The 12481-nt window shown below is 43.4% G+C and overlaps 1 protein-coding gene across 1 annotated transcript in view; it reads left to right on the top strand.

The window, feature by feature from the left end:
- The window catches only part of LOC147641804 (osmosensing histidine protein kinase SLN1-like), a 29907-nt gene extending 26825 nt beyond the window's left edge, over positions 1-3082 (top strand). Inside the window, exons 6-9 of the mRNA XM_086799887.1 lie at positions 143-251; positions 346-850; positions 1538-2204; positions 2294-3082. Of these exons, the coding sequence (XP_086656013.1) occupies positions 143-251; positions 346-850; positions 1538-2204; positions 2294-2506 (1494 nt within the window). The 3' untranslated portion in view covers positions 2507-3082. The remainder of the gene's footprint in view (positions 1-142; positions 252-345; positions 851-1537; positions 2205-2293) is intronic.
- The last annotated feature ends 9399 nt before the right edge of the window (positions 3083-12481 follow it).

The raw sequence follows: 12481 nt of genomic DNA, 5'->3' as shown, positions 1-12481 counted from the left end.
ATGAAAGGTGACGCACTTGGGGTGGTGCTGCTCTATGGTGCTGGAGCTGGAGCTGGAGCTGGAGCTGTGTGTATGCGTGTGTGTGAGAGAGAGAGAGAGAGAGAGAGAGAGAGAGAGAGATTGATCTCCGACTTGAATGCAGGTGAGAGCAGCACAAAAGAATCTGAAGCTGTCTTGTGATGTAGCCCCTGATGTGCCAAAGTGTTTGATTGGGGATGCTGGGCGGTTGCAACAATGTATACTCAATCTGGGTGAGAGAACCTAATACACAGGACAAAGTAGATTATGAGAAAGTTGATGACTGAAATCCACTACTAATCTTGTTTGTATTGTTTCCTTTTGTAGTTGGAAATGCAATCAAATTTACCCACGAGGGATCCATTTTTGTTTCTGCAAAGCTATACAGAGGAGAGGGTACACACGAGAAGAGGCCTCGAAGAAGCTCTTCTGGGGGCTGGATTGGGTCCTCAAAGTATGTGCTCAAAAGTCCAGGGAAACCCGAGTTCAACCGCACAATTGTACTCAGCGAAGAGCTTGATTTTTCCAAGAATACTGACAGATCGATTTCTGAAGGGTCTGGTGGAAGTAACAGCGGCCCATCATTTGAAGTCGAAAGGGTGTCGTCAGCACTTCGATTGTCGATGTCGAATGATTTCATCAGAAATGATAGGTCTCTGCACCTCGATGCCAAAGAGAATGGAAAAGTGCCGTTATTATTCTCAGTTTCTGACACTGGGATTGGCATAAGCAAAGAAAATCAGAAAGAGATATTTAAAGCATTTTCCCAGGCAGATAGCTCTACGACAAGGCTGTATGGAGGAACTGGCTTAGGGCTTAGCATTGTTGAAAGGTATACTGTAGTTTAGATGCTGGAAAACATATTTATTTATTTGGTCTTCTTTGATTAAATGAAAGCAAAATGGAAATGACGGGGTACTCATGCTATGGCTTATTGAGGTGTCCATTCATGGCAATGCCCAAATATGCCCTTGAGTGATCCTATCCCTGCTTCTAGACATGAAAGTTCCAAGGATCCTGATGGGTGCAAAGCTGCCCATCGGTCCTGCATAGTGTTGGAGCTTTTGAGGCACTCTCATCTGCCGTGGAGGGTGTGTATATTAGGTTGGTCCTGAAGCCATGGACTGATTTCGGTGGAAGATTTGCCTTCCCCTCAATGGCCTCACAGCAGAGGGCTTGCTAAATCTGCCATGCCACCATGCTACCGATCATCTCCCAGTGGGAATTGATAAACGCGGACATCTGCGAGTGTGTCAAAGATGCCAGAGGCTGGCTACAGTGACAGTCTTCTGGTAGGACAATTGTAGTGCCACACCGGTGCCATCCATCACCCAGGCAATTGCACCCCAAGTGATGAAGTAGCCTCTCTTGAGGGATTGCACAAGGAGCCTTTTGAGTTCTTTTTCCTTGCGTATGGATTTAGCCTTAGTGTATGTTGTTACTGTACAATCCCTTACATTGAAAGTGCTGACATGAAGGAAACAGTCTGAATGAAACTTACATTTTCTTTTTGCACCAGGTTGGTAGGGATGATGGGCGGCTGCATCTGGCTGGAGAGTGAGCTAGGAAAAGGGAGCACTTTCTACTTTGTTGCTTGCTTTGAAAAAGGGGATCCATCTGCTTGTGAGAATGACCTTTCAGGGAACCCATCACAAACCCGAGAAAATAGACTTGGGGAAGTTTTCCTCAATCGCTCCATAATAACTCAGTCTCCGTCTCTGAACAGAAAGAGTGACGTCGAGAAGGTGGCTGATAGTATTGTCAAACCAGGAACCTGTCCTTGTGCACTTGGTAGCAACTCATTAAGTGGTGATGACAGACTGATGACAGTAAAACAAACCTCTAATGATTGTGTGCAAGAAAATAATGGCCCAAGATTGAGCCATATTGTGTCTCCAGGCCCCACTCTTCGGGAGACTGGGGATGATTCATGGAAAATACAATCATCATTCACAAACACTCCTGCTCCTAAGTTATCTGAATACAAAGAGCCTGATAATTCAGGCATTCTTTTCAAGGGCATGAAAGTTCTTCTGGCAGAAGACAACTTGGTAAATCAGAAAGTAGTATGCCAACAGTTAAAAAAGTTTGGAACTGAAGTGGTAGTTGTGAATGATGGGCAGCAATGTCTAAATGCTCTTGAGCATGGACGAGAGAAGTATGATCTCATCCTCATGGATGTCCAGGTAAACACGTTTCCTACTTTCACCTTTCATGTGTACACACTTTCTTTGTTCTATTTCATGTGCTGATGATGGAAGGCTTTTTGGAGCAGATGCCTGTCTTGGATGGTCTGCAAGCAACAAGAATAATCCGAAGTAATGAAGAGGAATTTGGATATTCACACAAGCCGATTATCGGCCTCACTGCACATGCCATACAAGGCTACAAAGACAAATGCTTAGAGGCAGGGATGGATGCATATGCATGCAAGCCATTTCAAGCAAAGCAGCTCATTGAAGTCATTCAAACAGTGATGCAGCATTGATGAGAGGGTTATGGATAGCATAACAAGATGCCAACCAAATTTAAATGGTTATCTGGCCAGAATATAGCTTCTTTGTTTCAGATTGTTGCCACGAAAGCTTTGTAATTTACACCAAGTGTCCGCTTTCTTGTTGAGTAGGCAAATGATCACATGCTATGTGACAAGGTTGCTATGGTGTTCTCTCGTCGGCAGAGCAATGCGGGACATTTGAAAGGAAATGTTCTGGCATTTGCATTTAGGCTGGAAGAGTCGGATTTTCTGCTGTCACTGCTCACAGAGTATCATTTCTTTGAAGAGAATTCTCTTCCCCTACTTTGAATAAGACACTTAGAAATTGTATTATATGTGAGGTATCTACAGTGTGAGGTGTGCATTGCCCGGAGAAAATGATTCTTGGGACTCCTGAGTTATGCCCCAGCATAGAGAAATATTAGCTCTCTGTAAAGGGATCAAATCAAAGTTTCTAGTTACATGCTCCTTGAGAATTCCCAATTTTGACATTCTAATGATATTTTTTGTTGTCTGCATTAGTAGAGTGCTTTTAAGAAAATACATGATCAAGATATATTCTCAAAACAAGGACTCTGGTGGCTTAATGCGGACTTATGATTTGCGCAGATGTATATGAGCATGAGAGAGAGAGAGAGAGAGAGAGAGAGAGAGAGAGTTTTCTAACAGATTTCTTCAAAGTTAAACAACAAACTTCCTATCCATTTCTCTTGAATTTAGGGAATCTACCCATGGAGATCTGCAGAATGCAGAGGCATGGTGACTGTTGAAGACATCATCAAGCTCTAACATTTTCCCTCAACAGGGTTCCCCTAGATAAGTTACCTTGAAAGGATCCCTTGAAAGAACAAATGATGGAAGAGCATCAAGGCCAAATATTTGGCAATTATGGATGGTTTGGTTGAAAATTAGGCCAAGGAAGAGTGTCTAGCCAAAAGTCTCACAATTGTGGAGGGCACATTGTGTGGGAAGTTCTTGAAGAGAGCTTGGGAGAGATCAAGGTTTAGTCTTGGAAGGAAGAAAAGAAGACTAGGAAAGAGATGGGGACATAAGCCTCCAAGGTGAAAGATGCCAAAGCAAGAACAAGGGACGAGACGAGAGGAAGTCAACAATAGCCAAAATGAATATACTTTTGAAATAAATAGGAGAAGTTTAGACAGAAGACAATGGAATAGGGGAAAGGATGTCGAGTCCTTTTTTCGGGAGGAAAAAAGCGACCCACAGCAGTCACGCGATTGGTGTCCTTTCTCGGCCATCATGGAGAAGAAGGGGAATCAGCTCTCATTTTTTTCCCCACATAAAAGAGACTTTTATTAATGATACAAAGACGTATCTTAAACCAAAAGTTTGGGAGATTTCAACCAATCCGAGGCACTATGCTGCCATAACAGCATCGTAGGAGTGGAGGAGAAGAAAATACTATGGTTCCACTCTCATAAATATGATGCGTTTTGTTTGCGCAACTCTAGAAGATCCATGTAGACGGGCCTAGGTGGCCAAATACCAACGCTTCCCAGAGCGACCCACTACTCTCACTAGATGGATCACAGAGCCAGGTGTGATCACTTGTATATCACATCTCTCCATCTCTTGTATATCACGTCTCTCTATTTGCCATCCATATTGAATAGAATAGAAGGCAACAACCTCTTCCTCCCTTGGCTTTTCGGGAATCCCACACTTGAAGGGACACGTCAATTCCCAAAAAAACCCCTACCACAAGTGATGATACTCATTTAAAAATGTAATAGTGATCCAATGGAGACTCTTAAAATTCTTCCAGTCAGTTACCCTTGCTGCGTATCTCTCCTAGTGTGGTCACTACATATATAGTGCTTGCACCCAAGGGTTTGCCAAGATGATCTCTAATAATGTCTATATTGGGTTGCCTGTCAACCTCATCTATTGAGCTTGGGGGTCTATGGCATAAAAATATCCACATGCTACTCCAAGCCTAGATGATGGAACAAACCAATGGGGAGGATGGGGGGTGGCAATTTGCCTCAAAGAAAATAAAACTCGAGCTATGCCTCCAATTACCATTTCTCTAAGGGATACAAAGAAGAATATGGTGCTTGAAGAAATCCTTCTAGGGCTCAGTACTCGGAAGGAATGCTCTAACTACCAACTTGCAAATGTACATGATTTTAGGATACACATGCACATGGGGCATGGGGTTGGGCTCTAGGTGGTATACTGTTTGATTTGAGCACTTTGGGAGTGTTCACATGCTTTGAGTGTGTTGGGTGGTATTCATGCGTAGCCGTGATTTGCTACTACTATCTTCATTGGATCGACATGCTACACGCCATCATCGTCATTGACATCGCTTTGTTACCATCTCAGATTTTGATAGTAGGAGACATGATGTTATATCGTACACACATGTTGATATTGATATAGATGCACATGGTGATACACATCCATATGATGCTATTAATACATATGCACATGATGATGATGTATATGATAGTGATGTGTGTGAGATCATGTGGGCATGATCTCGAGGGTAGGGATGTCATCGGACATTATGTGTGATGATACGTTTATGCCTACCTACCTTCCTAGGGATCATTTAGATGAGGATCGAGAGCATTTGATTAGTGATGCGTCCATTGTTACATATGAGGTTAGTGATACTACACATGTGGGTTCATGAGATACCTATGAGCATAGTTGAGCTTCTTGTGTTAGATATGTCAAACTATTCTTCTAGGGATTACACATGTGGGTTCATTCCTCCACTACTACTAGTTCTCATAGCTTACTTGGCAGCGTTTGTGTGGATATAGTTCATGTATTTGGGCAATTAGGCATAGTACATGAGAGTAGTGATGATTTTGTTGAGGTGAGGCCTCGTTGGAGAGATAAGATTATGCACATAGAGCACATTCTTATTAGATCATATATTGTTGATCTTGAGAGATTTGTATTTGAGATAGGCATCTTCTCAGATTTAGTATTGATGCAGATTGATTTATCATGGGATATAGGTCATACATGGGCACCCTTGAGGGAGATAGACTATGTCTATGGGGACGACCTTAGAGACCTTGAGGATGCCATGAAGAGTTACTTGGTGGATAATACCACTTATCTCTCGTGTGTGGATTCATTATCAGTATTTAGTGATGATTATGATGATCTTGATGATCATGTTTCTACTTTGGATCATCATACACATGTAGATGGTCTTGCACGTGAGGATATGTTACATGGTATGGATCATGCTTATATAGATATTAATGCAATGGATAATCAACAGAGGTGCTACATGGGACGACGACATTGATTCACGAGCATAGCGGTAAACTGTTGGGCATGCGTAATGTTTATCCGGGCATGGCATCTAAGAATACACTAGAAATAAGGATTTTCTTATTAAGAGTAACCTTTCCCTAAAGGCTCAAAAAGGGGTAAACCATTAAGTGCATTTGCTATCCACTTTTGGGTGGTAAAATCTAATCTCATTTGTGAAGCCATTTTCGAATACTTTTCCAAGGGAAATCCCTAATACTAGTATTAGGGATTCCTTTTCAAAGGGAATCCCTAATACTCTCAATATTTGACCATGGTATAGTCCTAGAATAGCCAATTGAGATTTGATTTTCTCTAATATTGATTAACCAAATGATACTTTTCTCCTTTTTAACAAGATATCTTTAAGTTGTACAAAAGTCCAAAACAGAGTCCGAAGCATTGCATTTTTAGAAAGTTTATCCACGTTACCACCCAAGGTAAGTGTGGTAGCGTCTGTACATTATTCCCAGTAATGTTTCTTTCTTGATGGTAGTTGACCAATGCATGTAGGTTTTTTTCAATTTGAATCCCATGCCAAAGCGTTCTTTGCAAATTAACTAAGGAAGGAAGATAAAGGACACCCTCATCGAAATATGACTAGCCTATTGTCCAGTCCATTGTCCATTGACTTCCACAACAAATTGTGAATTCTTAAGAAGAAATTCTACCATGTTATGAGATAGATACCAAAACTTGTCACTTTTTTTGGGGAACACAATTATAATTATATTTATAAGCTATGCAAAGACATATACAGGAGTGCATTTTTGGAGGGAGTTTGGGAGGGATCTTTTGCTAGCAACCCTTCTCTCTTGATGATGTGAACATTCTCTCTCTAGTCCCTCCACCACTAGCTCCTCCCGTCTCCTCCCACTACCTCCACCACCACCTCTAAGCCCAACCCACGTTCTCCCTCTAGCCCACCTTAGCTCCTCCCTTTCCTCTCTCTACCTCTGCTCTCTCTCTTTCTCTCTCTCACTCACTTCATCTTACTCCCATCTCTCTCTTTCTCTCTCTCTCTCTCTCTCTCTCTCTCTCCCACCCTCTTCCCTCTCTCCTCCATTCTCTCTCTCTCTCTCTCTCTCTCTCTCTCTCTCTCTCTCTCTCTCTCTCTCTCTCTCTCTCTCTCTCTCTCTCTCACCCTCTTCCCTCTCCTCCTTTTTCACTCTCTTTCCCTCCACCACCTGCTTCCCTCCTCTCTCTCTCCTTCCACCACCCTCTTCCCTCTCCTCCTTTTTCACTCTCTTTCCCTCCACCACCTGCTTCCCTCCTCTCTCTCTCCCACCCTCTTCCCTCTCCTCCTTTTTCACTCTCTTTCCCTCCACCACCTGCTTCCCTCCTCTCTCTCTCTCCCACCCTCTTCCCTCTCTCCTCCATTCTCTCTCTCTCTCTCTCTCTCTCTCTCTCTCTCTCTCTCTCTCTCTCTCTCTCCCACCCTCTTCCCTCTCCTCCTTTTTCACTCTCTTTCCCTCCACCACCTGCTTCCCTCCTCTCTCTCTCTCTCTTTCCCTCCACCACCTGCTTCCCTCCTCTCTCTCTCCTTCCACCACCCTCTCTCTCTCTCTCTCTCTCTCTCTCTCTCTCTCTCTCTCTCTCTCTCTCTCTCTCTCTCTCGCCCTTCCTCTTCCCTCTCTCCTCCCTTTTCTCTCGCCTCCCTCTCCTAGCTGTGTGTGTGTGTGTGTGTGTGTGTGTGTGTGTGTGTGTGTGTGTGTGTGTGTGTGTGTGTGTGTCTGTCATCTCCTCTCTCTCTCTCTCTCTCTCTCTCTCTCTCTCTCTCTCTCTCTCTCTCTCTCTCTCTCTCCCTATTCCCTCTTCTCTCTCTCTCTCTCTCTCTCTCTCTCTCTCTCTCTCTCTCTCTCTCTCTCTCTCTCTCTCTCTCCTTCCACCACCCTCTTCCCTCTCACTCTCTCTCTCTCTCCCCCCCCCCCCCTCTCTCTCTCTCTCTCTCTCTCTCTCTCTCTCTCTCTCTCTCTCTCTCTCCTCCCTCTCCTAGCTGTGTGTGTGTGTGTGTGTGTGTGTGTGTGTGTTGTTGCACCCTGCAGCTTAGAGGTGGCAAAAAGCGTGGGCAACCCACTCCGCACGCTGTGAGCACCACCTCGGTATCACATGTGAAGGTGGCAAACTGTAACCACCAAGGATCCGTTTTGCTAAGAACAAGAAGAATTAGTGTAAAAGGGCAACCGGTCACTATGTACGGTGATGAGTGGATAGTGCACTGATAGGTAGGAATAGAGTTGGACACTGAGATAGATGAAGAGTGCTATTGTTACATGCTCTCAACTGTATAGTTGACAATTGTGTTATGGAACTATAGAGTGTGTTTTTACTCAAGGAACTCTAGCACTTTTGGGCAATTGCTCTGTGACGATCTGTCATATTTCTGGAATGTAACTAAGAGCAAGCGTGCTATCTCATTGTTGTTCTGAGTGTCTTCTATGTCTAAGTCTGTTGTCTGTCATGCTAAATATATTGTATGTTCAAGGATCGAAGAATGATAAAAAGTAATGCCATCCAAGAGACCCTCTAGGAAGCTTGCAACTGAAAGTGCCTTGCACCGTCACAATCTAGAAGGTAGTGCTGAAATGTCTGCAACCCCACATGAATAGGAAGAAGTGTCACAATTCAGGCACGACTCGGACCAAGAAAAGGAGTGCCAAGAGCAAGAAGCCGGGCACAGTCCGGGTCCAAAAAGCCCAACAAGGGTGGAATAGCAAAACCATGAACAACCACAACAAAACCCCCGGAAGTGGGAGCCATGGAGTCATTAGCCAAGATTTTTCAGTGTATTTAGGAGAGAAAGGGGAAGTGACTTGCATGCGAGGGGGTTTGAGCAGTATTGGAAAGTAGTCAGACCTCAGGATGTGGAAGAGCTAGAGCTGAGTGAAAATCTTAGAAATGCTTTCATGAATACCTTTAAAGATAGAGCCACAAAGTGGGTGTCGAGATACCAAGACAACCATTTCCAGACCTATGAAGAGGTACTGCTTTTCTGGGAAGATTCCACAAAATAAAGCCTGCAACTCGAATTTGTGATCAAATGAGAGAGCTCCGTCAAGACGATATGGACGTGGAAGCTTATGCAACAAATCTACTAAGTGTAAGGAAGAGAGTGGCGAAAAAAACTGACCCTCCATGCAACTTGTGGTTGACTGGTTTGTCCAAGGACTTAAGCTGGATATCCATGTAGCTGTCAACACACAAAACAAGCAGAAATTGAAGAAGAGTTTGAGGAACTGGTGGAGCTGACCAAAATGGTAGAAAAAAGAAGTTGAGAAAGGAGACAAAAGAAGAAGCCCAGAAAGAGTGTCACCACCGAAGAAGACGATTCAAGCGACTCTTCGCATGACACACCATTGGGCAGTGAAAAACAAGAATGAGAAAAAGAAGAAAACTGGAAAGCACAAGGAAGCGCTAGTGAATTGATGTTGCAGGTAAAGCAACTGATGCAAGAGATGAAAAAGAGCAAGGGCTCATAATTTCGCAAGAATGTGTTCTGTTCCCAATGCAAGCAGGAAGGTCACCTTAAGGAGGAATGCACCGTGCCACCAATTTGTACTATTTGTAACATGTACAATCACAGTACATGGAACTGCAGATACAATATGAAAAATAGAGCTCCCATGGTGAACAACATGGAAGGAGTGCAAATAAGACCTCCAGGAATGGGAAGGTATGGAAATAGAGGCCGTATAAATTATTCACAAAGGAGAAACCAAGGACGAGTTGGTGGTTCAACAACCTTCAAACAACCTAGTCACACTAAAGCAGAATGTGCCATGAAGAAAAAGCACGATGAAGAAAGACAAGTAGAACTCATATAGCTCAAAGAAAATCCACCACAAGTGCCAACATGATGCAGGTAGATGACATATAGAAGGAAGTGCATGACATCTTGGTAGTCACAAGGGCTAAGGCTAATGAATCTGGGGTAGCAATAACTCCACTAATGATCAAAACTCACCCCAAGTCTGCAAGAAAGCAACTGTGGAGTGGGATCAGCAGGAAAAGGTGAGAATGCAAGCTACTAAGGAAATAGAGAAAAGGCAAGGATTGTCTATAGATCCACCTAAGGCGGAGGCCATATCCAAAATGTCTACTTCCCACCAGAATATTAGGCAACTTGAAAGGTTCCTTGGCAAGGTGAAGTGGCATGCAAGATTTTTGAAGTATCTAGCTCATATAGCATACCCATTATATGCATTGACCAAGAAGGATGCAAAGTATGAATGGCATCCAGAGTGTCAGAAGGCATTTCACTAGTTGAAAAGCATGGTATCATCCGCACCAGTGACCAACCCGGAATGGAATCTAATGTTCCATGTTTATGTAGATGCTTCAAAAAAAGCAGTGGGCAGTGCATGAATGCAAGAAAAACAGAAAGGTTATATGTAGCCCATCCATTATGCCAGCAAAGCCTTCACAAGGGCGTAAAGGAACTACATCACAACAGAACGAGAATCTCTTTCGATGATCTATGCTGTGAACAAGTTTCAGCTCTTTGGAAACAAATTTGTTTTCCATGTAAACCATCAAGCTCTCATTTACTTGGTAAACAAAGCTTTTCTGGTAGAGAAGATGGCAAGGTGGATGCTTCTACTACAAGAATTTGAGTTCACTATTGAACACACACCCGAAAAAGAAAATGCAGTGGGGCAGATTTTTTATCCCGGCTAGATTCCGGAGAACCTACTTTGGGGGGTGTGGAAGATCAACTCCCAGACAACAACTTATTCACAGTGGTAGAAACTGAAGTGGAAGAGAATTGGTATTATGACATGATGCCGTTTCTGGAAGATGGGACATTTTCGGAAGGGTACACTGCTGATAGAAAAAGGAGAATTGTCTTAAGAAGTAGAAATTTCACTATGATTACTAGGCAACTCTACAAAAGAGGCATAGACCAGATCTTGCGTAGATGTGTTCCGGATCATCAACATCAAGCTGTGTTAAGAGAAGCACACTGTGTTAAGAGAAGCACACTGTGGGATCACCGGAGGACACATGAGCGGAGAAATAACAACCCAAATTTTTTTGCAAAGTAGGCCTATGGTGGCCTACTGTCATAAAGGATGCCAACAGTGAAGCAAATAAATGTGATGTCTGTCAGGCGAATGGGTAATAAGAATATGGAACAACGGAAAGAGATAGCAAGAAAAATCACAATAGACAATGCAATAGCTACACAATGGAGAGAATTTAAAATTTTGATTATACCAAACAAGTACAAGTGATGGTGCTGTCCACCCGTGTGCTCTCAAGTAGGGCTTAGATGGAGATCAAGACAGAATCTGGATGGAGTATGTAGGAGGTGTAGAAGGGGGTGGATACTCACAAGCATTGGATACCTTAGCTCATGGAAACCATGCCCATATATAGTACTGTAAGCGGTGTGGTAGACGCATATATGAGGGCAGTTACACTACATCATAGACATGGTCATCGCTCGCGCATCAAGAATGTGGCCCACAAAACATCGACCACCACCCACCACTAATGATGGACCTGATATCCGAGGGAATATTCTAGGAAATATTACTCATAATGTGGCCTTGGTGGCTCCCGCCCTCGAAACCCAGTCGGGGCGATACCTCGGACCCCCAACCGGGGTGATGCCTCGGACCCCAGCTAATGCTCGTACCCCTGACCATCTCCTAACCATCATCAATGGTCACAATAATGACCCCGTCTCAGGGGCTAATCACGGTTCCCACTAAAGACATATGCACCATGGCTACTCCTCATAATGGGGGCCTAACAAATGTGCATTATACATCAAAGTGAGATACATGCTGAGAGGTGCGCATTGAGTGTATACTAACATGGGTCAACCCGAAAATGCCGATAGATTTCCCATCTCGCCTATACTGCCTCTATCTTTGTTCATGAAATGGGGATTGGATTTTGTTGGACCAATCAAACCGCCTACAAAAAGTAGTAGATGTGAGTACATCATTGTGGCCATCGATTATTTCACCAAGTGGCTAGAAGCTAGAGCTGTAAAGAGCAACTCCGCAGAAGAAATGGTGAAGTTCCTCTTTAAAGATATCATTTCTAGGCATGGGTTGCCCTGTAGAAATACCAGGGGACACATTTCATGAACAAAGTGATGAAAGGGTTGATGGAGAGATACCTGATTAATCACACAACAAGTCTGTTGAAATTAGGGCATTGTGATGAGCTATGGTGGATCAAACACTAGAATCAACATCATTAACAAAGTGATTAGTAAATAATTAAGACGTAATTAGTGGGTAATTAGCAAATAGATTAATGTAGGCAGCATGGATACTCAAAAACCAGCAAATTCTCATTAGGGCAATGCCTCAATTTATAGAGTTTACATCAAGCATCAAATCCCACTGATTTCTCCATGATTCACTCCACCTCTTTTCCCTGATTCTCTCCACCTCTTCACTTTTCCCAGCAAATCTCCCAGAATATCTCCACACTTCCCAGAATATCTCCACACTTCCTAAATCTTCTCATGCTACCCTTTATTCTCTCCCAGTAGATTCTTCTCACCTTTTCATAGGTTCTTTCACATTTATATCTTCTCTTTTACAGCCTCTAACCAAGGGCTTGTTCCCGCACACACCCTATTCACTTGTATATTTCAACACCTCCCCTCAAGTGAATACTCTCTAGCACACCTAGACCCTATACCAA

The sequence above is a fragment of the Cibotium barometz genome, chromosome 1, assembly GCF_041138505.1.
Source record: "Cibotium barometz isolate CiBa-2024 chromosome 1, ASM4113850v1, whole genome shotgun sequence".
Lineage (NCBI taxonomy): Eukaryota > Viridiplantae > Streptophyta > Polypodiopsida > Cyatheales > Cibotiaceae > Cibotium > Cibotium barometz.
The sequence above is the reverse complement of the archived record's forward strand: the minus strand, read 5'-3'. Positions and strand labels throughout refer to the sequence as shown.